The following is a 27,976-nucleotide window of genomic DNA, read 5'->3' on the forward strand; positions in this document are numbered from 1 at the left end:
TCTTAGTAGAGAAGAGGTTTCACCATGTTGGCCAGGTTGGTCTTGAGCTCCTGACCTCAAGTGATCTGCCTGTCTCAGCCTCCCAAAGTGCTGGGATTACAGGCGTGAGCCACCTCGCCCGGCCTTTTTTTTTTTTTTTTTTTTTTGAGACAGAGTCTCACTCCATCACCCTGGCACAATCTCAGCTCACTGCAACCTCCGTCTCCCAGGTTCAAGCAATTCTCCTGCTTCAGTCTCCCAAGTGGCTGGGATTACAAGCGCCCACCACCACACCTTGCTAATTTTTGTATTTTTAGTAGAGACAGAGTTTCACCATGTTGGCCAGGCTGGTCCTGAATGCCTGACCTCAGGTGATCCACCTGCTTTGGCCTCCCAAAGTGCTGGGATTACAGGCATGAGCTACCACACCTGGCCTTCTTTCTTCTTCCTTCTTCCTTTCTTCTTCCTCTTCCTCTTCCTCTTCTTCTTCTTCTTCATAGAGATGGGATCTCACTATGTTGCCCAGGCTGGTCTCAAATTCCTGGCCTCAGGCAATAATCCTCCTACCTCAGCCTCCCAAAGTGCTGGGATTTACAAGCATGAGCCACTGTTCCTGGTGTCTATATATTTTTTAATTAATTAAAAAACATTTTTTAATTCTTCTTTTCTTCTTTGAGACGGAATCTCACTTTGCCACCCAGGCTGGAGTGCGGTGGCATGATCTTGGCTCACTGCAACCTCCGCCCCCCCGAGTTCAAGCAATTCTCCTGCCTCAGCCTCCCCAGTAGCTGGCATTACAGGTGCCTGCCACACTGCGCCCAGCTAATTTTTGCATTTTTAGTAGAGATGGGGTTTCACCATCTTGGCCAGGCTGGTCTTGAACTCCTGACCTTGTGATCCACCCTTAGCCTCCCAAAGTGCTGGGATTACAGGTGTGAGCCACCACACCTGGCCTTTGTTTTGTTTTTTAGAGACAGAGTCTCACTCAAGCTGGAGTACAGTGGTGAGATCATAGCTCACTGTAATCTCAAACTTCTGGGCTCAAGGGTCTTCCCACTTCAGCCTCCTGAGTAGCTGGGACTACAAGCACACCGCCATGTGTTGGGATTCACTCAGGATGGTGGCAGAAATATTAAAGGGAAATATTAGGGAAAGTTATAGGGAATAGTCACAAACCTTTTGAAAGGCCAAAAGGTTACATAGCTTGTAATAATTGAACAGGCTGAAGGTAGCCAGTTCTTACCTTAGAGCATTAGGTCACAGGGTAAATAATAGGGACAATAGATGCTTCCCCAGTTAAGTCTGTTTACCCTACTGCCATTAACTAACCTTTGAGCCAGATGGCCCTCTTGGGGGGAGGTTGACTAGGGATATTGACCCCTAATGGTATTTACCTTAGACCTCAGTACCTGAGCTTTAATCATTCCTAGAACTACTCTCTTAACTGTGTTAATTATCCCCAAGTGTGTTTACTGAAAGCTTCTGTTGTTAATTGTATACCAGATAAATGCCTGGAGTGTGAGCTGCTCAGGGCAGGCTGCAGTGACAAACCTCTCTTGGTATGCAGGCGGTCGGAAGCTCAGCTGGACTGGCAAAACAGAGTATCTGTGTGTCAGTGGACGTTTTATTCATCCGTCATTTGGGTCATGGTCTGTGGACAGACCCCTGCAGCTAACGCCCTCAAGTGTGAGGAGCAATACCTCAGCCATGCCTAGCTATCTTTTATTTTTTGTAGAGATAGGGTCTCCCTATATTGCCCAGGGTGGTCTTGACCTCTTGGCCTCAAGTGATCCTCCCACTTTGGCCTCTCAAAGTGCTGGAATTACAGGCATGAGCTACGATGCTCAGCCCTCTGCTTTTAATTCCTGCTTTTATACAGCCAGAAGTGGAATTGCTGGATCATATGGTAATTCTATGTTTAGGTTTTTGAGAAACTGCCAAACTGTTTTCCATAGTGGTTGCACCAACAGTGTATTCCCACCAATGATGCACAAGGGTTCTGATTTTTCCACCAACACTTATTTTCTCACCAACATTTGTTATTTCTGTTTTTTTTTAAATAATAGCCATCCTAATGAATATTAGAAGTGGTTTCTCATTGTCATTTTAATTTGCTTTTTCTTCATCGTTGGTGATGTTGAGCATCTTTTCATGCATTTATTGGCCATTTATAATCCTTGGAGAATTGTCTATTAAAATCCTTTGCTAAGGCTGTTACTCTTAAGAGCTGAATTTGTCCTTTCTCCAGGGCTGGTATATCAGTAGGGATAGGCTAGGTTATCCTGCAGTAATGAAAAACTCTGCTATCTTGGTCACTTAAGACAACTGAGTGTATTTCTCGCCAAGTCTACAAGGGTCTTTCTCATTGTGGCGTTCCAGGTCACAGGTTGACAGTGACTACATATCCACCACATGTGCTTCCCCTGCTACCACATCACTGGGAAGGGGACATATCACAGCATGCACTAGGTCTCAGAGGTCACTGCCAGTTACCAAAGCAAGCCACACAGCTATGCTAACTTCAAAGTAACTTCAAAGGTGAAACTTAAAGGAAGCAGGGAAATGTCATCCTACCCCGAGCCTGGAAAAAGAAGAAACAGTGTGTTCCTGGACAGCTCTAAAGAGCTCACATCTGCCTACACACTTCCTGTCACCTCTTTCTCCAGCTTCATCTGGTGGTTGAGCTGGAGTTGGGACCCTGAAGCGGAGCCATGTTAATCCTTACCAGAATCTCCTTTCTTCCTTGGCTACCAATCTTTGAAGTTTATTGCATAAGATTACATCCCCTTCTTTGGTTGCCACAGAATTTTTGGCCATTTCCCCCTATATTTTGTTAACTTTAGTATATTTCAGATGGGGAAGATTTTGGGCCCTGCTTTATCTTGCTTTTTTTTTTTTTTTTTTTTTTTTTTTTTGAGACAGAGTCTCTCTGTCTCAAAACAAGCAAAACCAAACCACAACAAAACAAAACAAAAACTCCACTCACTCGGGCTGGAGTGCAGTGGCACAATCTCGGTTCATTGCAGCCTCGACCTCCCAGGTTCAAGCGATTCTCCCGCCTCAGCCTCGAGTAGCTGGGATTCCAGGCGGTGCCACCACACCCCGCTAATTTTTGTATTTTTAGTAAAGACGGGGTTTCATCACGTTGGCCGGGCTGGTCTCAAACTCCTGACCTCAAGTGTTTCACCGCGTTGGCCTCCCATAGTGCTGGGATTACAGGCATGAGCCATCGCGCCCGATCCTCTCACTCAATTTTAATAGAAACACTGCAAAGCCAAGGTTTTTGTGTAAGTTCTATCAACTCCTGACCAAGAAACCTATTTAAAAGAAACGCACAGTTGACATTCATTAAATGTTTATTGTGTAACAGGCTCCGAACTTACCGTTTACATTCATGATCTCGTTTAACCCTCACCCCAAACCCATGAGGTAAGTACCTTTTACTCATTGTATACGTGGGGAAACTATGGCTGAGATCCAAGGCTGAATGCCTGATGAGCACTGTAGCCTGTGTTCCAGCAGAGCCTATCCAACTCCAGGGCTGGCCCCGCTCCAGAATAAGCAGAAAGGACCTCCAGCATTGTGCTGGGCATTAAGGATGACTTGGTTTGGCCTGACTGACGCTCTGCTCTGGATTCCTCTCCACTTTCTTTTTCTTTTTTTTTCCCCCCCACAGCATCCATGTTTTAAAATTTATTTTGAGACCGAGTTATGAGACTGGCTAATTTCTGTATGTTTTGGTAGAGACAGGGGTCTCGCCATTATTGCCCAGGCTGGTCTCGAACTCCTGGTCTCAAGCGATCCGCCCGCCTCAGCCTCCGGAGTAGCTGGGACTACAGGCGTGAGCCCGGCGCCCGGCCCAAAGTCTCTTTAGTAAGAGGGTAGGATCGGGCCTAGCTTTTGCAGCCGCGCTGGCCCTTTGGCCTCTGGGGCTCTCAAACTCCCAGCCCTCGGAGGAGACACAGGGCTTGGTGGCTGTGCGGGTTTCCCCGGGCCTGGGGGAAAAGCGGGTCCACCTCTGGCCCTGGCGAGGACCCAAGACCTGGACAGGGCCACGGCGTGGAGGCCAGGACATCCGCGGAAGGCGGGGACCTCGCCCGGACGCGGCACGCAGCTGTGGCCCCTCCATGCCACCCGTCCCGGGCCCCACACCTATGGCTATTTTGTTTTCCCGGCCAAGGAGCTTCATCTTGCAGACGACGCGGGAAAGGGACGGGGCTTGGCGGGACCCGGAAACAGCCTCTTCGACTGGAGCTGGCCGTGGCGGAGCCGGCTAGTGAGGGCCGAGCCCTGGGCGGCGGGATCCGCAGTACGCAGACGTCCCGGCCCCCGGCTCCCGGCGCCGGTCCTTCCGGTCCCAGGGCGCCCCTTGCTGGCTAGGTGCGGAAAGCCCCTCCACTTTCCCGTGTCTGGCGAACACTTCACTGTCAAGTGGAAAATGTAGGCTCTAGTTTGCAAATAGATCAATGTTAAACCTATCCTTGAATTTGTATTCTGAGCTTTTAGTTATTAATTCCCATGTAAAACAGGTTTTAACTGGGATTAGGCTTTAGTGTGGTCTTCGGTGGTCTCAGGATCCCTGGAAACGTGTGGCATATGCATTTCTTAGAGTGTCTATTGTTTCATCATATCTTAAAATGAGTCCATGACCCAAAGTGTTAATTGCTAGCATAAAACATCTAAACGTTTTTGTTCAAAACTCCGAGGAATTCTGCTTTATTCTGTTAAAAGCAGCCTCCAGTTTGAGGCTCAATTTCTGCGCACACAGTTCAGTACTATATACGTCCTCTAGGTGGCAGCATAACACTCAATATAAAAACCCATTCTGAGCCCGGCGCGGTGGCGCTCCTGGAGTCCCAGCTACAGCTACTCTGGAGGATCGCTAGAGCCCAGGAGCTGATGCACTGCTCCAGGACTGCACCTGTGAACAGCCGCTGGCACTCCAGCCTGGGCAGCAGCGAGACCCCGTCAACAAACAAACAAAACACCCGATTAGGCGCGGTGGCTCACTTCTGGAATCCCAGCACTTTGGGTGACCCAAGCGGGTGGATGGCTTAAGCCCGGGAGCTCGAGACCAGCCTGGGCAGCATGTAGAGACCTCATCTCTACAAATAATTAAAAACTTAGCTGGGCATGGTGGCACGCGCCTGTGATCCCAGCTACTCGGGAGGCTGAGGTGGGAGGGCCACCTGAGCCCGGGTTGGAGGCTACAGTGAGCCGCGATCGCACCACTGCACTCCAGCCTGGGCGACAGAGCCAGCCAGACTGTCTCAAAAATAAATAAGTAAATAAATAAAACATAAAAACTATTTTGGGATCCTGACCCTTTGGTCTTTGAACTTCTCTCTCTTTTCTTTCTTTTTTCCCCCTCCCCTCCCCTTCCTTTCCCTTCCCCCTTTTTCTTTCTTTTTGAGACAGGATCTCATTGTCACCCAGGGTAGAGTGAGAGGCACTATCACTGCAGCCTTGAACTCCTGGGCTCAAGCGATCTTCTTACCTCAGCCTCCCGAGTAGCTAGGACTACAGTTGCATGCCAGCATACCTGGCAATTAATTTTTTTTTTTTTTTTTTTTTTTTTTTTTTTTTTTTTTTTTTTTTTTGAGACGGAGTCTAGCTCTCTCCCAGTCTGGAGTGCAGTGACGCGATCTCGGCTTACTGTAAGCTCCGCCTCCCGGGTTCACGCCATCCTCCCGCCTCAGCCTCCCGAGTAGCTGGGACTACAGGTGCCCGCCACCACGCCCGGCTAATTTTTTGTATTTTTTAGTAGAGACGGGGTTTCACCGTGTTAGCCAGGATGGTCTCCATCTCCTGACCTCGTGATCCACCTGCCTCGGCCTCCTAAAGTGCTGGGATTACAGGCGTGAGCCACCGCGCCCGGCCAAAAAACATGTTTTTTATAGAGACAGGGTCTCGCTATGTTGCTCAGGCTGGTCTCAAATTCCTGGGCTAAGGCACCCTCTTACTTCAGCCTCCCAAAGTGTTGGGATTACAGGTGTGAGCCACCAGGCCTGGCCTGGCCTGAATTTTCTTTTTTTTTCTTTTCTTTCTCTCTCTTTTTTTTTTTTTTTTTGAGACAGAGTTTTGCCCTGTCTTCCAGGCTGGAGTGCAGTGGCATGATCTCCACTCGCTGCAACCTCCCCCTCCCGGGTTCAAGCAATTCTCCTGCCTCAGCCTCCCGAGTAGCTGGGATTATAGGCATGGGCCACCATGCCTGGCTAATTTTTGTATTTTTAGTAGAGACGGGGTTTCACCATGTTGGCCAGGCTGGTCTCGAACTCCTGACCTCGTGATCTGCCTGCCTTGGTCTCTCAAAGTGTTGGGATTACAGGCATAAGCCACTGCGACTGACCAAATTTTCTTATCACTTTTCTTTTTAAATGCCAAAGGATGGAACACAGAACCGTGAGCTTCCTTCAGCTCTGTCAGTGGTTTATCTCAACATGGGCTAAATGTACAAAGGTGCTCTTCCTATCTTACTGCTGTGATCGTTGGTCCCATGTTTTGACTGCTGGATTGATTTCAGTTAGGACTCAGGGTATATCAGGGTATAGATTCTAGCCTTCCTTGAAGGACAGATGTCCTGTCAACTAAACTAGAAGCACACTTTAACTTTACAATTTTTGAATTCTTTTTTTTTCTTTTGAGATGGAGTCTCACTCTGTTGCCCAGGCTGGAGTGCAGTGGCGTGATTTCGGCTCACTGCAACCTCTGCCTCCGGGGTTCAAGCGATTCTCCTGCCTCAGCCTCCTGAGTAGCTGGGACTAGAGGTGTGCGCCACCATGCCCCGAAAATTTTTGTATTTTTAGTAGAGATGGGGTTTTGCCATGTTGGTCAGGCTGGTCTCGATCTGCTGACCTCGTGATCCTCCTGCCTCAGCCTCCCAAAGTGCTGGGATTACAGGCGTGAGCCACCGTGCCCAGCCCCGGCCCTCTTTTTTTTTTTTTTTCTGAGGTGGAGTTTCGCTCTTGTTGCCCAGGCTGGAGTGCAGTGGTGCGATCTCGGCTCACTGCAACCTCCGCCTCCTGGGTTCAAGTGATTCTCCTGCCTTAGTCTCACGAGTAGCTGGGATTACAGGTGTCTGCCACCACCCCCAGTTAATTTTTTGTATTTTTAGTAGAGATGGGGTTTCACCATGTTGGCCGTTTTGGTCTCGAACTCCTGACCTCAGGTGATCTACCTGCCTTGGCCTCCCAAAGTGCTAGGATTGTAGGTGTGAGCCACCACACCCAGCCCCAATTGTTGTATTCTTAGTCTCTGGAGCAGAATTGGTTGAACAAATGAATGAATGAATGGATTACCACAAGGACTACACAAGGCTAGGCATTGCCTGGCTTGGAAAGAGTCTTTAAATTGCTATTATGTATGGAAACTTCAGTGCACCAGCCAAATTTCTTGGTTGCAAGCAACAGAAATAAACTCTGGCTCTCTTTTTTTTTTTTTTGAGACAGAGTCTGGTTCTGTTGCCCAGGCTAGAGTGCAGTGGCACGATCTCAGCTCACCGCAAGCTTCGCCTTCCCGGTCCATGCCATTCTCCTGCTTCAGCCTCCTGAGTAGCTGGGACTACAGGCACCCGCCACCACGCCCAGCTAATTTTTTTGTATTTTTAGTAAAGATGGGGTTTCACCATGTTAGCCAGGATGGTCTCGATCTCCTGACCTTGTGATCCACCCGCCTTGGCCTCCCAAAGTGCTGGAATTACAGGCATGAGCTACCACGCCTGGCCGACTCTGTCTCTCTTAAGCATAAAAGGAGTTTATTGGAGTGGCATGGGAGTAGAAACATGAGAGTTTGTCTTAGTTCGTTTTCTATTGTTTATAACAGAATATCTGAAACTGGGTAATTTATAAAGAAAAGGCATTTATTTCTTACAGTTATGGAAGCTGAGAAGTACAAGGTTGAGGAGCTGTATCTGGTGAGAGCCTTCTTGTTGGTGGGGACTCTCTGCAGAGCCCCTAGGCAGTGTAAGACATCACATGGTGAAGGGGCTGACCATGCTAGCTCAGGTCTGAATTCTTCCTCTTATAAAGCCACTGATGCCACTCCCATGACAACTCATTAATCCATTAATCCACTCATGAGGTCAGAGCTCTCATGATCCAGTCACTGCTTAAAGCCCCACCTCAATATTGCCACTTTGGAGATTAAGTTTCAAAATTAGTTTGGCAGGGGACAAACATTCAAACCATAGCAGGGTTCAAAAGCAGGTTCAGACAGTTTTCAAAATTTGTTTTAATGAAAACAATTAAAAATTTAGAAAAGTTACAAAAAAATTAAAAGAAGCAGGTTCAGCAAACAGGCAAAGGAAGCCCTGGAGGGACAAGAAGTAGGAAGAACAACCACCACCTTTGAGCATGAAAAGTCTGGCCAGGGCCCACCACTGTCGCTGTCCACCTCCACAGCTGTGATAAAAGTCCTAATTTGGGCTGTTCTCTCACCTTTGCGTCATATGTTCGCCTTTGCATCATATATCAAAGGGTGGATTGACCCTTTGACAGAAGCTAAGTCACATTCCAAAGCCCCAACTGCCAAAGTGTGAGTCGGGGAGGATCTCCCCAATACAACTCCCTGGCAGAGGAAGTACCCTGCATCCTGCCACTCACACACCGGAGCGTCCCCCAGCCAGCTGGGCAGGCTTCACAGGGGTGTGGCCATCCACATGCTCGGGGCAGGTACTGTACAGTCCTTCAGTCCTTGCTGCCAGCCTCTGCATCAGTAGTTTTTTTTTTTTTTTTAATTAGCGCTCATTTCTTCTTTTTGACTTCTTGGACTAGTCACGAAGATTGCAGGCATTCTTGGCCTGTCTTTTAGTAGGAATGTTTCTAATGTTTCATCATGGAGTGTTAAGGTTTACTGAAGGCTTCTGGTAGCTAGATTATCTATTTAGTTTGAGGGTTTTCCTTGAATTCCTAAACTCACTAAGAGTTTTCTCTTGAGATGGAGTCTCGCTCTGTTACCCAGGCTGGAGTGCAATGGCATGATCTTGGCTCACTGCAACCTCCGCCTCCTGGGTTCAAGCCATTTTCCTGCCTCAGCCTCCCAGGTAGTTGGGACTACAGGCATGTGCCACCGCACCTGGCTAATTTTTGTATTTTCAGTAGAGATGGGGTTTCACCATGCTGGCCAGGCTGGTCTCGAACTCCTGACCTCAAGTGATCCGCCCACCTCATCCTCCCAAAGTGCTGGGATTATAGATGTGAGCCACCTCGCCCGGCCACTAAGAGTTTTTGGAAACAGAAATCAGTATGTATTTTATCAAATGATTTAGAGTACAAAATTTTCCTCTCTTAATGTGTTACAACAACAGAGAATGACCTTGAAAAATTTTCTAATGTAGAACCAGTCCTGCATTTCTGGGATTAATTCATTCAATAATTCATTCATTCAACAAATATTTATCGAATGCTTATTATGTACAAGTAGTGTTCTCAGCACTAGGAGGAGGAACAAAAGAGAATCAACAGAACAGCAACGAATAAAACAGAATCAAAATTCCTGGGCCATACCACCTGGAACAGGCCTGATCTCCCCTGTTCTCAGAAGCTAAGCAGGGTTGAGCCTGGTTAGTACTTGGATGGGAGGACTAGAGTGCCTACCTGCAGGAGGTACCCATTCTAGTTGGGGGGAAGTGCTGGGTAAGGCCACAGTTCTGTGGCAATCGAATACGCCAGCGAGGAAGGCTGCTGCCGTCCATGAGCTCAGCAGTGGCACCGGCACAGACTGAGATTTTTACAAAACCCAAAGCCAGAGAGAGGGAGAATGTGTTCCTGGATAGGGAATTAAGAACAAAGCATGTGGGAAATGACAATGTGCCTTGTTTGTTCTATTTCTTTTTTTTTTTTTTTGTAGTTCTGAGGCAGGGTCTCACTCTATGGCCCAGGCTAGAGTGCAGTGGTGGCTCACTGCAGCCTCAACCTCCATGGCTCAGGTGGTCCCCCCACCTCAGCCTCCCAAGTAGCTGGGACTACAGGTGCACCCCAATACATGCAGCAAAGTTTTGCATTTTTTGTAAAGACAGGGTTTCGCCATGTTGCCCAGGCTGGTCTCGAACTCTTGAACTGAAGCAATCTTCCCACCTCTGCCTCCCAAAGTGTTGGAATTACAGGCACAAGCCATCACACCCAGCCAGTTGTATTTAACTTGCTTCAACTTACATTCTCTGTTAATGTTAGTAAGGATTTAGTAAAGCAACAAGAATACACATCACCTAAAGAGGCAATTTTAAAAAAAAAAATTAATAAAAGTGTCCTTAAAAATGAAACTTACCAGTGTTGGTTGGGCCAGGCAGTCACAGTTTAGAACTTACTGTTCGAAAGGCAGGAGTGATGCCAGAAAGAGCTACCCTCCCATGCTCTGAACGAGCCTGGCATAGTCAGTTCTGCACAGTGACAGGCAACAGTGTGGGGAGGAAGGATCTCGCCAGTCAACACCAATGGGGCTGCTCTACGGGCTCCCCTATTCCCAGGCCCACAGCTCTCAGGAAGCATCTGCAGTCAGAGGATATGGGTGGAGAGGGGAAACTGAGACCCAGAGATGGGAAGTTCTTGCCCAGAGACATTCATCTTGTCAGTAGTGGATCTGGGACTAGAACCCAGTGGGGCCTGTTGCTAGCTTTGAGGTCTTTCTACAAGGAGGAGGGCTTCCCTAAATCCCAGTAAGTCCATCTTTCCCTATACTTGGCTAAAACTGAGCACAATGCACTCTCTCGCTTTATTCCTACAATACCCAGAGAAGTAGGCGGCAGAGGCACAGTTAGCCATTTCCAGTTGGAGAAAATGAGACACAGGCACATTAGGCCTTTCTTGCAGGGCCCCACCAGTTCCCAGAGGTCAGGCTGGTGCTCAGGACCACTGTGCATAAAATGCGGGTGGCCCCCGAGACCCCCAACCCTCCAGGCCCCATCTGGCTCACATCATTGCTGATGGTGGAGTCTCGGTGGATGAGGCGCTGCACATGGCTGTCGATGCTGCTGCCTGAGGAGAACTTGGTGCGTGTGGCTGGGTGGGCCTCCCGCTCCCGCTGCCTCACCACCACCTCGAAGGCCTTCCACTCTGCCAACACCTGCTGGTACCTCGCTGCCACCTGCGTCCACCTGTACTCAGACCACACCATGACCATGGGGGAAGCGTGCACCAGGCCCTCCCCTTCAGGAGCTGTGCCTGCACTGGACCTTGGGTCCTGAGTCTCAGACTCAAGATGGGCCTCAGGGTAAGGACGGTTGAGCTGCCCTGCCATGCTTCTTTCCAGCTGGGAAGGGGCTGAGGCTTCCAAAGTCCCCTCCCTGGCGTCCCCTGGCCCAGCTCCCCATCTCACCAGCCCCATGGGAACAGGCTCCCCTCACCTGCTCCATCTCCTTCTTGCTCATGCCGAACTTGTAGTGGCCAAGCAGAACGGGTCAGACGTCCTTGCGGATCTCGTGCTCTATGCCTCCGTAGTAAACTTGCCGCAGCAGCTCCAGCTCTTTGAGGTTCTGAGGGACCCGGGGAGTCAAGACTGTGCAGCCTCCACAGTCACTGTGGTCCAGCGGGGTGAGCCCCATCCCATAGAGAACGGGCTGGGGCGGGGCCTCTAGTGACTGCTGAAACCCAGGCAAAGCCTGCTTTGGGGTGGCCACGTCCTCCCGTGCCCCAGCTCACAGCGGGATGAGATCTCGTTCTGCTCTCCTTCCTTAAGGGGCAGAAAATGGCGCCCAGAGAGAGGCAAAGCTTTGTCCAGGGTCACAGGGCGATGTGGAGGCAGGACGGCTTCCCAGTCTAGCCCCCTTCCCCTGTCAGCCCCATGCCCAGCTGCAAGAGATTCTGCCAGGACCCTGGTCACTCCATGGCATCGGCCCTGGCCTGTCAACCACGCCCACTGCCACATTTTACCCTGAAGCCCTCACTCCTGCCCGCCCCAGCCCCTCGACCTGTGGCCCTGGAACCCCAGGGCTGGCATCTTTTTGTCCTTCTGATACTTGCTCCACACGTCCTTGGTGAGACCCGCGGAGGCCCCCGGGGGCCGGTCAGGTCGGATAATGCTATGGTGCACCAGTGCTGACAGGTGGGTCCCCACCGTGGACAGGTGGCGGCAGTGTGCCAGCCCTGCAGTGGGCAGCAGGGGGCTGGGACCCAGGGCCGCCCGCCCCCAGCCCGCCACAGCCCGGCGCGCCCCACACTCACAGCTGTAGAAGGCCCAGGACACGATCTGCCTCTTCATGCTCTCACACAGTAGCCTGAGTGGCAACCTGTGGGAACAACCAGGCTCAGCAGGGAGGGGCTGCAGCCCCTCTGGTGGGAGGAGAGAGAGAAGGGAGGAGGCTCTGTCCTGGGGGGCAGGTAAGGCAATGGGGAGGGTGCAAGGAGGAAGAACCGCAGCCCAGCAGCTGTCAGTGGGCGCCCGGTCCCTGACTGCCACCTGGACAGAGCTGCTGTGGGGCCCCCGCCTGGCCCCCAACCACCCAGGGATCTTGGTCATTGAACTTCACCTGTGTGAATCTTCATTTCCTCATGTGAAAAATGGAGAGAGGCACCGGAGGGTCATCAGGATTAATAAACGAAAAACGAAGTAAAGGTAAAAGAGAACACCTCCCATAAAAGCCATTCACTCACTGCCCTGGCACACGGCAGGTGGCTGCTGAGTGTCATCAGGTGGACGGCCTGTCAGCAGGGTCTGTGTGCACATCGGGAAGGGGAGCTCTCAGGGACTGAGCCGATGATGTGCCGGCACAACTCTGAACATTCACTTGGGTTCTCTCTCATTCTGTCCTCACAAGTACATAGGCAGCAAGTGGCATCATCCCCATTTTACAGAAGAGGAAACTGAGGTTCACAAACGTAGAGGCTCACGGTAATTCCATAACTTGCAAGTCACGTGGGTAGCAAAAGTGAAATTTGAACCCAGATCTGTCCCACTCTAGAGGCCACCTTGTCATGCAAGTGACACGGCATTTAAGGACAGATGGACACACATGTGGCTGGACACACTAACGGAAAGCTGGGGCCCAGTGCTGCCCACTCACCGGTCGGGGATGCAGCTACAGTGGCTGGGGGTTGCATGTGGGGAGCTGCTGGAGGAGTAGGAGAGGCAGGAGGAGCCCTGACTGCACAGGGGCTCCAGGTGCCAAGCTGGCAGGCTGGGCCCAAAGCCCTGCATCTCGATCATGTCACCAGCATCTGCAGGCAGGAAGGGTGGCATGGTCAGGGCCCGAGACACCTTCTCTCCCAGGCACCCTGCAGCATGCCCACCTCTGTGCCCAGAGCTGCAGCATCAAGTCACCCATGGGTGGAAAGTCACAGAGGTGGGGCCTGCCTGGTCCAGAGCCCAGAGATGGAAACGGTAGGGAGAGAGCCTGACACTTCCTAGCCTCCAGCAAGCCTGGAGAGGGGCAGCAAGGGATCGTTCTGCATATGGTAAAATGCTTGGACTGAGTCTTGGATGATTGTGCCTAGCTCTATCCTGCGACCAGCAAACACTTGCTTTTCTAGAGGGAAGGGAAAGAAAGAGAAGGAACAAAGACCTGAGCTCCTCAAAGTGCCACCAGCTAGCTCAGCCTTCGTGGATTCAGCTTGGTCCTCTTGGCAAACTCTGAGATGCTCAAGGAGGTGTTTAGAATACTTCCAACTCTGAACCCTCCCCTCCAGGGAGTCCCCACTGTTCAAAGCCCCTGAGGAATCTGAGTCACCTGCCCGTAGGCCTGGCTCTTCTGGGGGAGTCTAAATCTGGTGGCTAGTGGCTACGGATGAGCAGTACCCCGTGCCCAGGCCAGGCACCCCTGCTGTCAGCTCCCACGGCCCCTTTCTGAGCTCTGCTCCATCCCTGCCTAGTCTGACAGCACTTAGCATGGTGGCCTCCCGAAAACACTAGGGAGCTGGACGGAAGCCACAGGTCCCAGGGCTATGAGGCCACTGCGGGGGCGGGGGTGGTGGCTGGGCACAAAGGCCCACCATCCAATGTGACAGAGAAGAACAGGCCCAGTTGCAGCCTCAGAAGATGACTCCTTGGACACAGCTACGCCGCCAGCAGACAGGGCCTGCTCAGCCAGCCCAGGCGGTCTGAATCAGAACTCAAGACCCTCTAGAGCTTCCACGGCTCAAGTGGGGCAGGGCACTGCTTAAGGGGGACTCTGGCAGGTCCAGTGAGCCACAGAGATGAAGCAAAGTGAGAGAGGAAGTGGAAGCACTGGGGAGTGATGCCAGGAGGGAGGGAGAGAGTGGAGAAGAGTTCGGAAGAACAGGGACAGAGAGCCGTGTGTGCTGAGGGAGTCCTGTCAGCAGCGGTTTGCTCGGCTGGCTCAGCCTGGGCCAGGGCCCACCGTGGCCTGCCGCAGGCGTTGGCCTGGCTTTGGTGGGAGCCGGACTCCAGCTCTGGGTGTGCCTTGGTGAGGAGGGCTGAGCTGACTCCCTTCCAGTTTCCTCAGCAGTTGTCCTGCCTTGGCCGGGGCTCTCTTCCCAGACCCACGGCCGGGAGTTTTGCAGATATCTGGCCCTTCAGCTCCACCAGGAGGCAAATTAAGGAAACACACTGGTGAGGAGGGGCTGTGGCTCTGGGAGTGAGGGTGTTGCAAGCCATGCCTGAGACTCTGGGAAGAAGGGGAGGGCGCAGGTGCAGTGGGGCAGGAGCTCAGCTCAGGCCCCTGCAGCAGGCAGGAGCGAAGAGGACAGTCCTGGGAGGAGCCGGGGTGGGTAGAGGCCCAGCCAGGCAGGCAGCAGGCAACAGGTGGGCAGGCAGGGAGGGCAACAGGGGCGAGGGCGGGGATGGGCAAAGGGAACCAAGCTCATGCCCAGAAAGGAGGGCCAGCCAAGGCATGTCTCCTGCGTCAATGCTCTTCACCTTAATCCTCCAGGAAGGAGCTGAACCAGCCACATTTGAACACTGTGTCTCTGAACGAGCCCAGTGCAGACAGCTGGGGCTATGGTGTGACTGGGTGAGGGCACAGGCTGGACGGCGGGCGGGGCAGGGTCTGCTGGGTCAGCTTTGACTCTGACTCTCTCCTCTGAGCATAAGGAAAGTGTAAAGCAAGAAAACAGGGTGGGCAAACCCCACAGCCCCTAAGACTCCGAGTGAAAGGTGCCTGGCCTGGAGCAGAATTAGAGTGAATAGCATCTGCTCTATGGGGAGGCAGCAGGAAAAGGAATGGGAGAAGAAGATGGAGGGAGAGGAAATTTGGACACCCTGCCACTGATTCACATGCAGAAGTCAAGCATGTTGCAGGCCCGAAAAGCAACAGCTGGCAGAACGGGCTCAACAGTGTTGTCATTATGGACTGGAATGGAGGTGGGGGCCCCCATTCCCCAGCCCTCTCCCCAACCGCCTGCTGATTCTGCTCTTATGCCTCCTTTCCTTTCCCAAGTATTAGGGGCCCAGAAGCTCCATACTGGCTTGGTCTAGCCTCTGAGTTCTTTGAGAGGATGCACAGATGAGCCCTGAGGCCTCTGGACCCCTGGAAGTGGGTCTGGAAGTTTCTCTGATCCCAGAGGCCTCAGCCCTAAGACTAGTCAGGGATAGGCTTTCTGTCACCCAGTCTGCCAAGGGCTCTGCTAGGACCCTCCAGCCTCTAGCCTGACTACCAGTTCGTGGGGGAAGAAGTAGCTCCGTGGGTCCCCTCAGAGCTCAACCTTCCCACACTGCTCAGTCAGTTCACTGTAAATAGGCAACAGCCCCAAGTCCAGGTTTGCAAGGAACCAGATGGCAGGGGTGTGTGCAGGCAATAAACATCAGAAGTAGGATGTTCCCACCTAGGCCTGGCCTACAGGCTCATATTGGAAGGGCTGGGAGGGAGGGTGGGCATGAGAGCAGGTGCCTGGCAGTAGGAGGGCAGCTGGCAGCTTGTGTGGAGGGTGTGCTGGGTGTGTTCTCACACAGACCAGGCCGCCCTGCCTGCCGGGAAACTGTTACTGGCTTAGTGGCCAGCTAAGGAACTGGGCTTCCCGGCAGAACTTTGGAAGCCTAAGGGGAGTGTGACATATTCTGAGGACCTCCTCTGCAGGGGCGGGGAAAGGGAGAAGCAATTGATTTTGTAGCATGGGAATGGGTGGGAATGGGGAAGCTCCCCTCGTCTCTGGGAGAACTGGCCTCAGCCTCCTCCTACCCACCACTTCCTGGAGCACCCATCCCAGCCCTCACAGGTCGCCTGGCTGATTGCTTGCTGAAAAGAGTGGGGCTCCCTCTCTACCAAGCCAACTCTGTGCTAGGAAAGATGGGTGGTAGGCAGAGGAACCCTGAGAGGCTGAGGGCACTATGCTGTCACCTCCAACAAAGGGGGCCTCTCCATTTGCGGACCCTGAGGTTCATGAGGGCAGGAACACATCTGTCTTATATCCCTGGCACAGGTGAAGAGACGGAGCTCTGGGATAGTGAGAAACTTGCTCAAAACCATACAGTGAAGCAGGGGCATATCTGGGGCGGGAGTTCATGTTGCCAGGCCCTGAGCCTGGCCCCTTCCTGGACACCATGCTGCAGCTATTTCTAGATTTCATGCCAAAGTACCAGGCTCTGCCTGGTGGGGCCCTCAGGCCTCCTAGGAAGACTGAGCCCTGGGGCCCTTCGCATGGCAACCCTCAACCCCTCACCTGACCCACAGCTGCTGCCCCTGCCCCAGGAAGGACCCAGTACCTCTGTCCTGTTTCTGTTGTCAGGAGTCAGAAGCACCAGGCCCAGAGGCTGGTCTTCCCAATCAGCAGAGAGAAAGGAAGAGACCTCTGTCTGACATTTGCCAGCCTGACCCCCTGAGTAGGAATGGGCTCAGAGAGCCATTCAGGGTGCCCAGGAGGCAATCAGATACTATCAGACCTTCCTATTAGCAAATCCTCTTCCTCCTCAGGCACCAAGCGCCCTCCTCGCAGCCTGGAGCCACCTGCCCTGGGCCAGCCCCTTTTCTTGCCAGCACCTGTCTGGCCTCCTTCTGCCCTGATCTGCCCCCGATGGAAGGGAACTGCCCCGGGTGCAAGTCCCCTAATGCCAACACTGCCGTTTGCGCCCGTGGTGGGTGGCAGGTGTGCCCGGGAGGGAGGGTGGGGATGAGGTGGGTCAGGGAGAGGGAGGGATAAAAACCTTTCATCGGATTGGGAGCTGTGATGTTCCGCGAGCAGATCGAGAGCATCACGTGCAGTTTATCCTCCTCTCCCTCATCATCGTCCACAGAAGCCGCGCGGCTGGCCGCTAGGTGGTGGTAGTTAATAGTGACTGCTCAAAGAGAACAGTGAGAGGCAGAGGCATGAGGACCCTCATCCCTGGGCAGGATGGACTCCCCCCTTAAGGTGAGTGGAATGGAGGCCGGGGTCATCATGAATCTGCAGGGCACAGAAGAGGGGAAGGGGGGGGGACCAGAAAGCTCTTTGGATGATTTTCCTGGGAGAGTGTGGAAGGAGGCGAGGGGCTGGGGCAGCTGCAGAGCCTCACTCTTCGGAGGCAGCCTCTCTAGGAAGAACAGAAGAGAGAGAACAGAGGTGGGAGGATGTGAAAGACTGGGACTGTCTGGGACAGGCTGGCAGCCCAGGAGGTCCTCACCCTCGCAGTGGTTGTGCATGACAGCTGGCAGATGGGTCCTGATCGTTCTCTAGCTCCTCTCAGGCTGGACCAAATCTGAAGATTACTCCAAATCCCCTTTTTCAGACTATAAATTCCACCTTCTTCCCTCCCAGGAAAAGGAAAGGGTTTTCCCAGAGCTGTCCTCAAGCAGCTGGAGTCGCTTGGTGGAGTTTCAGCCTCTGGGTGCCCTGGCTTGGCCTTGGCGAGGTGGTCCTTGAAGTGAAGTGAGCAGGATTGGGAAATGGCAAAGATCAAAGAGGGGAGGCAGAGACTGGAGAAGCTAAACCAAGCAACAGCCTGAGATTAAGCAGCAAGTGTGTAAACACATTCTGGCCAAAGATGCGTCTCTTTGTCGGGTACATCTGGGAAGGGGGGGACATCCCTGTGCCGTGTGCCCTCTGAGCCTGGTGGAGCTATCTGTGCTGTGGCTGAGTGTGCGGTCTGGTCCCTAATACAGAGACAACTTGTTGACAACTTTTTGGCACAAGTTAGAAATTTAGGGAGCAGGTGGTCTTGTTAGCAATAAACGCTCTGGGCTGGCAAATTCCCTGACCTCATCTGTAAGAAAAGCAAGTCTGGCCCAGAGAAGCCTATGGGCAGCAGCAGCACTCTGACCAGAAAGGGAACTTTGGTGTTGGCAGATGCACATGGACAGAGAGACCCCCCTAGGCCCAGGGGTGTGTGTCCAGGGTGGGGCAGGACCCACAAGGGCCAAGCCACTTTTCTACCTGCCAGTCCCCAAAGCCCCCAGGCAGCCCCGGGTCTGTCTCTGATGCAACCTGCTCCTTCAGCTAATGCTCAGCAGTAGGTTGGTTCGAGGAGGGCTCTGGCTCTAGGGCAGTCAGTGGACAATATTCACCATCCAAAAAGAAGCGCTGGGCCGGGCGCGGTGGCTCACGCCTGTAACCCTAGCACTTTGGGAGGCTGAGGCGGGCAGATCACAAGGTCAGGAGTTTGAGACCAGCCTGGCCAATATGGTGAAACCTTGTCTCTACTAAAAATACAAAAATTAGCCAGGCATGGGGGTGTGCACCTGTAATCCCAGCTACTTAGGAGGCTGAAGTAGGAGGATCGCTTGAACCCGGGAGGCAGAGTTTGCAGTGAGCTGAGATCGCGCCATTGCACTCCAGCCTGGGTGACAGAGTGAGACTTCCTCTCAAAAAAAAAAAAAAAAAAAAAAAGAAGCACTGGTCCCATACCTGGGCTGTCTTGTGGGGGTTGGGGAGCAGGAGGTGAAGAGCAATGGAGGGTTCCCCACCTTCTACTTCTAGTTTTTCCACGTTTTACCCCTGGACAGGTTCCAAAAGGATAACTAAGAGTTTTGTGTAGTGACACCTAGGTCTGCTGAGCCAAGAGTCCTGGGGTGGAGAAGTGGGGAAGGGAGCTGGGTAGAAGAGATGCACCTTTTCAAAGGCAATACCTGTGGGTGAAAGGTCCAGCTGAGAGGCTAGGCGATGAGCCTCTGGTGTTAACCTGGCCTGGTCAGTGGGCCCTGCCTGCTGCCCTCCTGGGTGACGCTGCGCTCCCCGCCTCCCCGAGCATCTTCTGCTCCTCCCCAGGGATGAGGCTCCGGACACTCACTGTGCTCGTGCCTGTGGCCGGGGTAGACGATCCGGAACACATAGTCGGTGGCCCGCACCGTGCCCATCTCCTCCATATCCACGGAGCGAATGCTGCTTCATTTCCGTAGCTTGGGGAACACCTTCCCCTGTGGAAGGAGGGGTAGGTGGTCAGGCTGTCTAGGGCAGAGTCTCATCCAGGGTTCCACACAAGGCTGCTCCTAAGAACTCCATGTGGGGAAGGAAGGGAGGCGGGCAGAGAACCCCCACACACAATCCTTCCCCCAAAGCCTCCCACCCGAGTTACCTTCCCCTGCTGGGTCCACAGCGGGAGCTCTAGCTGTCCCCGAGGCAGCAGCCCATTCCCCAGACAGGATAGAAAGGACAGTAGGTGTCCTCCCTGCGGGAAATGCAGCGGCGGCCTCTGGATGCCATCCTGGCTCACCAGCACAAGCGTGCCACCGCTCTCTGGGGGTGAACGCAGGGAGTGGGGCTGAGGCCCTCTCATCGGCTATCACAGCCTGCCGGCCAGCGCCCCAAGGCTGGGTAGGAGGCAGATGGCTGGGCTACAGCATGGCCTGGGAGCCCCATTAACAGGGATGGGAGGAGGACGAGGAGTGTTACAGGCCCCATGCACAGTGCACAGCTGGCAGAAGGCAGCTTCTCCCTTCCCACCCAAGCCGAGGACAAGGCAGGCTTACTTTGCTGGTGGCAGTGGATGCACATGACCTGGCTGAAGGGCACCACCAGGGCATAGTCCCAGTAAACGCTAGAAAGGAACCAGACTGCTGTCACTGTGTCCAAAGACCTGCCATCCTTCCTTCCTTCCTTGTCTCCTGGTCCTACCACCCCACGAAACTCCCCTCAAGATAGGATGACCATAGCCAAGAAGTGTGCACAGCCAGCCATGACCCCTGAGATCTGTGCTGCCCGCTCGGCACATGGACAGCTGTCGGTCTCAGCCGCTGAGAGCTAGGCTCAGACAAACCTCTTCATGGCCAGGCTTGGCTCCATCCTAGAGAGCTTGGGAATCACTCCAGGCAGCTGCTCCCTGCTATTCTTGGCATCCAGATAAAGAGTAAGGTTGGCCTCCTGGAGCAAGTGAGGTTTCTCCATCCCTCTGCCTGAGGTCAACCCCACTCCCTGCCCTGGCTCCTGGGAGCAAGTCCCAAAGCCCCTACCTCTTTTCCAGCTTGGAGTCCCCCAGAGTCCCATTCATGAGCTGGTTGGGGGTCCACTTCAGCACTTCAGAGTCAGGCTCTCTGCAGACTGGTGCAGGGAGAAGTAGCCAGGGACCGCCTCCATATCCTCCTTCTACAGCGGAAGCCACTGGAAGACAGAGACGATGAAGGGCTGAGAGGCTCTCAGGGATGGCCTGTGAAAAATGAGCTCCCGCTGGGAGGAGGGGAGGCCAAACTAGGCTAGTCACGGCGTCCTGGACTAGGGACTGGGCAGAAGCACGGGACAACAGGACCCAGGCAGCAGATCTGGACATGTCCTTTCCCTGGTCAGCCTGGTGCCACTGACTCTCTCCTGCCAGCCTCCTGGATGCCAGGTCCATTCCAGGCCAGCCATACCCACGCTGCGGACTCCCCTCGCCTGCTGGCTGCCATTCCTGTCCCCTGCCAACTCAAGGCTGGGCGTGAGTCGTGTGAAACAGGGAGTTGAGAGGCTGGGGCCGTTCTTCCCCCCTCTCTGGTCAAGCTCCTCAGGAAAGGAACAGCCATGGCTAGAGGCTTCCAGTCGTCTCATTCTGGGACCTTCGCGGAGGGGTGGCATGATGAAGCTTTCCTACCGGCTGCACCAGCACGTGGTTCTTGCCATAGAGCAGCCGCGTCCGTGAATTCTGGCGCAGGGACTCCACACACTCGCGGGCGCAGGCAGCCAGCCTGTCCTCCGACGCGCTGCCGCTTGAGTGCCGTTTCCGGATCTGTGTGGAAGACCAGGGCTCAGCCTCCAGCCTTGGGAAACTGGCCTCAGGGCTTGAGCACCCTCACGCTTCCTTGCTGACCCTCTCCAGCTGACCCCAGGGTCCTTCCTGCCCCGGTTTACTCCCAGCCACCCTCTGCTCTCCAGCCACGGACCAGCATGGGCTCCTGGCATTTCTGTTAAGTTTTATTGTGCGGAGAAGGCTCTTCTGAGGCGGCCACTACCTTGGGGCATCTCCAAGTCCTGTCCTGTAGAGAGGCTGGTTTCCTGTCCCTACAGGCCCAAGGGCATAGCCCAGATGAGCCCAAGGGGTGGGGAGGGGGCACATACCCGCAGGGCTGGGCGCTTTGCAGGGGAGTCCTGGCGAGTAGGCGGACTCCGGATGCGGTGCCTCTGGACCAGCTCATCAGCAGAGGGGTCAGTCCAGTAGTGATTGGCTGTCTTGAGCTTAGTGTATTCCAAGGCACTGGGTCCCGCTGTGGAGACAGAGACAGCCAGCTCAGACGATGCTGCCTCAGCACCTGCCCCACACCCACCGCGGGCCTGGCACAGGCCCCTGTGCTCTCAGGCTCACCTAGAAGAGAGGCCAGGATCGGGCCGAACACAGGGTCTGCCAGCAATGCCTCCTTCTCGTAGTACTTGCTGCCAGGAGACAGACAGTGTGACTGCCGAGGCTCCGGCACTCATTCCAGGGCAGTCAAGCTCACCAGGTAGGGACGTCCCCACAAAGACCAGATTCAGATCAGTCACGAAGAAACAGTGAGTCCTTAGGGACTGGGCTTCGTGAGGTGCCTGGTATGGCCAACGCCTTGAGGGCACCGAAGGGGATGGGGAGATGGAGGGTTACTTACAGGCTGTCACGGACAGGCAAGCATCCTGAGGGCTGGGGCTGAGGGATGTCGGGAGACAGGTCAAGGGAGGGGCTGCTTGGGGAACGGGGCAGTCACCTGCAGTTTTCTGCCAGGTATTGCACAACCCTGTCCAGAACTTTCTCGATGAGCACCGCGCGTACCCATATGTGTTTCAAGGCCTGAGGGCTGAGGGCCGGGGCCTTCCCGCTGACTCAGCCCTGTCTCCACAGGGCCTCCTGGCTGACCCCTGAGGGTTTCCTGCAAAGGCGGGGAGGGCTCCAGGAGTGCAGTGGTCTAGAGGTAAACCCCAGAATGCTGGCATCGGGAGTGGGGCTTGGTACCCCAAGATGGGAGCACGGAGAACTGACTGGGGTTGAGGTGAAGGAGGGATACAGAGCCTTGTGCCCACAAGGAACCAATCCCCTCCCTCAGGCTGATCCCTCACCCAGAGGCCCTGCAAGGAACAGGCCCAGGATGCCAACTTTCCAATGGGCTGTCCTAGGAAGTAGCAATTGCCAAGTGGGAAGAACTGAAAGGAGGGAAGAAGGGGCTGGCCCAGGGCTCACCTGCCCTCTGCTTGTTGCTGCAGCTCCTTTACCTTGTGGCAAATCTCCCCTGCCACTGGGCACGTCTTCCCCACCTTGGTGAACAGGGCTGCCATCTTGTCACTGCGCAGGAAGCCAGTGGCATGGCATCTCAGCTGATGCAAGAGGCAAGCCTCCACCGCACCTAGGCCACAAAGGGAAACAGCATCTGAGCCTGGGAAAGACGGGGGAACAGGGAGAAAAGCTCCTCTTCCCCATACCTCTGGTGAGGCAAGGGGTAAGGTCAAGCCACGGACAGGCCAGGGTATTTCCCTGGCCTTCCTTCCAAAATTCCCCTCCCTGTCCCTCGGCTCCTGCCCAGGGGCGAAGAGCTTTGACATGTCAAGCTGTCCCTCTCCCTCGCCTGGTGCGCACGCGCCTCCTGTATGCAGCCTCACCCCTGGGGGTCGTGAGGACCAAAGCTCCCCGCTCAGGGTGGCATGAGTGGCTCCAAACCTGACAGCAAGGCACAGCACCCACAGGACGGGGATGTGAGGAGCACCCAACTCCGGAGCCTTTCTGGAGGGCACGGAGGATGTGGTTGCAAAGGAACAGGGCTCTGCAGGAGCTAAAATATTGATGAAGTCACTGCAGAGCTCGGACCCGACAGTGGCCGCTGGACTGATGAGCCCAGCAGCTGAGGGAGAGATTTCTCTTTTCCATGTTAGGAGCGCTTCCCTCCATTCATTCATGGTTTAGGGTTAGGCTTAGTCTCTGTCTGGACTTTCCACAGACAGACCCTGCAGGAAGAAAAGAAGGGCTTGGTAGGAGATGGTAGGGAGCTGCCCTGTGCCCAGACAGACTCTAAAAACAGGAGTGTGTCTGTGTGTGGGGCGGAGGAGCTTCTACATGATTGGGCCAAGCTAACTGCTTTACAGGTGAGGAAGGAAAGGCCCAAAGAGGGGAAGAAACTCGATCACAGTCACAAAGTGGCAGAGCCACCAGGACGAGGACCCAGGGCTCCAAACCTTGGCCCGAGCCCCTTTCGCCACGTCCAGGTGTGTCTGGCTGGGGGCAGGGACACTGCAGGGAGAAGGAGGTGGTTTTTCCACATGGACTGGAAACAGTGAGTTGTGCTGGAGACAGTCAGACAGAACGAGGTCTGAGCTTGGCACGGTCACTTGCTCTGAGACTCAGTTGTATCCTCTGTGAAATGGGAAGAGGGCTAGCGTGAGAAGTCGCATGAGACGGAGGATGTGAAATCGCCCACGCGGGGTCTGGCTCTCAGGAGGCGCGGGGTCTAGGTCAGTTCCTGAGTCCTCACCCTGTTTGTTCAGATACAGTTCTACAGCTGGCCTCTAAGAGCTGGGTTTCAGCAGGACCTCACCCCGACAGGGACAGGAAGAGGGTGCACTGGAGAGAGGATCCAAGGCTGCCCCAGAAGTGGGTGGAGATGGGGAAATTGAGGTCCATCAAGTTTTATTTTTTTTGGCGACAGGGACCCAGTCTGATGCCCAGGCTGGAGTGCAATGGTGGAATCTCAGCTCATACAGCCCCGGCCTCTGTGGTACAGGTGATTCTCCCACCTCAGCCTCCCAAGTAGCTGAGACTACAGGCACGCACCACCATGCCCGGCTAATTTTATATATATATATATTTTTTGTAGAGGCAGGATTTCGCCCTGTTTCCCAGGCTGGTCCTGAACTCCTGGGCTCAAGCCATCTGCTTGCCTCGGCCTCTCAACGTGCTGGGATTACAAGCCTGAGCCACCATGCCCAGCCTCCGTCAAGTTTATTTTGACTAGTACTGTTAGAATATGAAACCTGGAGTTAGGAAATAATTACTGAAAATAGGATTTCTCACCTGTATTTTGCCTTTGTTTTTAGTTACTGACTAGCAGTCACCACCGGTCTATGAAGGAATTTTGTTTGTTCCTCTCTTGGACTGAAGTCAAGAAGGTAGAGAGTCCTGGGGGCCAATCTGGAGAGCAGCCAGCTCAGCGAGAGCATCCCAGGGCTGGGGAAACAGGCAGGACCCCTCCTCCCCCTGAGGGCCACCTGCTGGAGCTCTTCACTGCTCAGGCCTTGGAGGGTTTTGTGTTAAGGCACAGCCCTTTCTTCACAGTGTGTCCGTACATTTACACACATGTGCAGCCTGACAGATTTATGTGCACCTATCGTGTCTGTATGGGGCACAGGGGGAAATCTTGTTTTGTTTTGAGACAGTCTCACTCTGTCACCCAGTCTGAAGTGCAGTGGCGTGATCTCAGCTCACTGCAACCTCCGCCTCCTGGGTTCAAGTGATTCTCCTGCCTCAGCCTCCCGAGTAGCTGGGATTACAGGTGTGCACCACCACGCCCGGCTAATTTTTGTATTTTTAGTAGAGACGGGGTTTCACCATGTTGGCCAGGCTGGTCTTGAACTCCTGACCTCAAGTGATCCGCCCGCCTCGGCCTCTCAAAGTGCTGGGATTACAGGTGTGAGGCACCGCGCCCGGCCCACATGGGGAAATCTTTGGCTTAAGCGTCCACATGCTCCTCTCCATGATCAGTCCCCCTGGTCGCTGGAGGTCTTGTGCAGTGGCCCTGGGATATATAGGCGGATGACCCTTTTGTCCCAGTATCTTGGTCCTGGGCTGCTGCAGCTACAAATCTGTGCCTGTGGAAAGGGGGTGATCATTTCCTGGGGTTGCACTTCCCATTCAGAGTGGGGAGAGAAGCAGCACTGAACAGGGCAGAGGGGCAGCAGGTGGCACACGTCCTGCATGCATCACGTGCCTCAGTGGTGTGACTAATTGCTGGGATAATGAGTCATTCGCTTTCCCACCTTCCTTAGGCAACCACAAATGCAGCCAGGCCAGGGGGAACTGGCGAGTGGCTAGCCCCAGCACTCCCATCGGAGTGGCCTCGCCTACCTTCCTGGCCAGCCTCTGAGCACAGCCATGGGGTTCTTTCGGGTGAGAGGAGGTATTCCTAAGCAATTACCACAACTAAGGAATACTGAGAGAAGCCAGGCATCACGCTCAGTCCCCCCTTTACCCCCACGGTCCCTAATTTCCTTCTGTGCAACCCCGGCAAGGTGCCAGGCAGTGTCTGGGGAAGGAGAAATCTCTCTCATGCATCAACTTTCCAAGCTGAGACTGGTTAGGCCATTAGGCCAGGCATTACCGACTCAGCTCTGTGGGCTCCCGGCCAGTAACTGTTCACACTGCACTTGTCCTATGCCATGCCCACAAGGTGTCCTCCACCGAGAGTGTGCACGTGTGATGAATATGTTATCGCGTGCAGTGTGCAGGCAAAATAATAATAACACCACTACTTGAGAACTATGACCTGAGAGGACTTTGTGGATGGGCTTCTGGGGCTCCAAAAACTCCCTCCATGGGGCCAGGCGTGGTGGCTCATGCCTGAAATCCTAGCACTTTGGGAGGCCGAGGCGGGCGGATCACGAGGTCAGGAGATCGAGACCATCCTGGCTAACACGGTGAAACCCTGTCTCTACTAAAAATACAAAAAATTATCCAGGCATGGTGGCGGGAGCCTGTAGTCCCAGCTACCCAGGAGGCTGAAGAAGGAGAATTGCTTGAACCTGGGAGGCAGAGGTTGCAGTGAGCTGAGATCGTGCCACTGCACTCCAGCCTGAGTGACAGAGTGAGACTCCGTCCCAAAAACAAACAAACTAAAAAAACAAAAAACAACAAAAAAGAGCCCCTCCCTGAAATTGGGAGTAATTTGAATGCAAATTGTTGATGTGCTCTAGAATAATCAGGAGAGTGCTTTTTTTCCTGGATAGTGGGTATATGGTTCTCAGCTTCTGACCCAAAAAAGATTAAGAAGCTGTTTTTTTTTGAGACCGGGTCTCACTCTATTGGCTGGGCTGGCGTGCAACAGTGCAACCACAGCTCACTGCAGTCTCAGCCTCCTGGGTTCAAGCCATCCTCCCACCTCAGCCTCTCAAGCAGCTGGGACTACAGACTTGGGTCACTAAGCTTGGCTAATTTTTAAAAATTTTTTGTAGAGACTGGGGTCTCACTATGTCACCTAGGCTGGTCTCCAACGCCTGGGCTCAAGTGATCCTCCCACCTCAGCCTTCCAAAGTGCTGGCATTACAGGCATGAGCCACTGAGCCCGGCTCTGAGACTTCTGAGTCGAGCAGAAACCCGGGCATTGTCACTAATCGAAACATACATGGAGACATAAACACACACCATCCCGTATCTAGTGAATACCACACTCAGAACTGCCTGCAAAGCCGGCAGCAACAGTGTCCTCCTTCCCTGGGGATGTGTCTCACAGACAGACCGAGTTGGGACACTGAAGGACCCTTCCCCAGGGAGAGTCCACATGACGGCGCAAGCTTATCCCCCGTCCTGACTGGAGGCCCAGAGCACCAAGCAGAACTCCAGGGCCTTACTCCCCTTACTCCTTCCTTCCCCAGGCCCCCACTATGACTCCACCTCCCAGGGTGGAGGGTGGTGGCAGCAGATACTTGTGGGGCTAAAGCACCAGGTTAGCTGAACCCACCTGCCTGCTGACTGAGCTGTCCGGGCCCTGGGCTCCCACCTGTAAAGGCTTCAGGACCCCTGATCCAGTGGGTCCCAGCACCACCTACGGCCACCCTGGGCGCACCACAAGGTGACAACCCTGACATCATTCGGCTCATTTCATGAGAAAAAATGTGAACTAATTAATAAAAACCAACACTGGTTGGCATGGAAAGGTTTGGGCAAATGAATCAAAATGGAGAAGAGAGAAACATGACTTTAGTGGCCAGGCGTGGTGGCTCACGCCTGTAATCCCAGCACTTTGGGAGGCCAAGGCAGGCGGATCACCTGAGGTCAGGAGTGTGAGACCAGCTTGGCCAATATGGTGAAACTCCGTCTCTGATAAAAATACAAAAATTAGCCGGGTGTGGTGGTGGGCACCTGTAGTCCCAGCTACTCGGGAGGCTGAGGCAGAAGAATTGCTCGAACCTGGGAAGCAGAGGTTGCAGTGAGTTGAGATCGCACCATTGCATTCCAGCCTGGGTGACGAGCAAAAACTCCATCTCAAGAAAATAAAATAAAATAGAATAAAAAGAATAACAGTCTCCAATCCCATCCAGGTTGCTGTGAATGCCATGAATGTATTCCTTTTTATGGCTGAGTAGTATTCCACTGTATGTATATATCAGTTTCTTTATCCACTCATTGAATGATGGGCATTTGCCACCCTGGTTTTCTGGTGGCCTTTGGAGTCTGGGCCAGCTGAGCCCAGGTACATTCTCTACCCTGTCAGCCCATCCCATCCTGCTGACAGCAAGGCTCAAGGAACTGCAACTCTGAGTGGGCAGGAGCATAACTGCATTTAACTCCAGCACACTGTTGGGCACCCCTACAAAGGTCTGGAGCCATCTTCCCAGGGAAAGGCTAGGAACTACAGACTCAGACTAGCCCTGGGGCTCCCTTCACCAGCCCCTGGTGTGATCCCAAAGCCATCAAGTTATGCAGCTTAACAAATGCTACATGTGGCTGGAGACCACAAATGCTGATGGAATCCTACGGGCACCCCAACCCTTACATCCCGATCTCGCCATTCTAAGATATGGGGCCCCTTCTCCCAACCCTTACACCCCGATCTCACCATTCTAAGATA

At 53.7% G+C, this 27,976-nt stretch overlaps 1 protein-coding gene across 1 annotated transcript; it reads right to left on the reverse strand.

Annotated features, from left to right (window-relative positions):
* Positions 1 to 4,252: 4,252 nt before the first annotated feature.
* LOC100598783 (small G protein signaling modulator 2-like) lies at positions 4,253 to 23,817 on the reverse strand. The gene is given in 20 exon segments (XM_030827070.1): positions 4,253 to 4,426; positions 10,888 to 11,058; positions 11,309 to 11,446; positions 11,905 to 12,056; positions 12,135 to 12,199; positions 12,974 to 13,127; positions 17,005 to 17,136; positions 19,063 to 19,189; positions 19,348 to 19,508; positions 19,742 to 19,809; positions 20,222 to 20,283; positions 20,286 to 20,354; positions 20,836 to 20,970; positions 21,300 to 21,445; positions 21,544 to 21,611; positions 21,917 to 22,078; positions 22,387 to 22,579; positions 22,803 to 22,860; positions 23,373 to 23,427; positions 23,732 to 23,817. Coding segments are annotated over 20 exon segments (2,376 nt in total).
* Between the last annotated feature and the right edge of the window lie 4,159 nt (positions 23,818 to 27,976).

The sequence above is a fragment of the Nomascus leucogenys genome, chromosome 14, assembly GCF_006542625.1.
Source record: "Nomascus leucogenys isolate Asia chromosome 14, Asia_NLE_v1, whole genome shotgun sequence".
NCBI lineage: Eukaryota > Metazoa > Chordata > Mammalia > Primates > Hylobatidae > Nomascus > Nomascus leucogenys.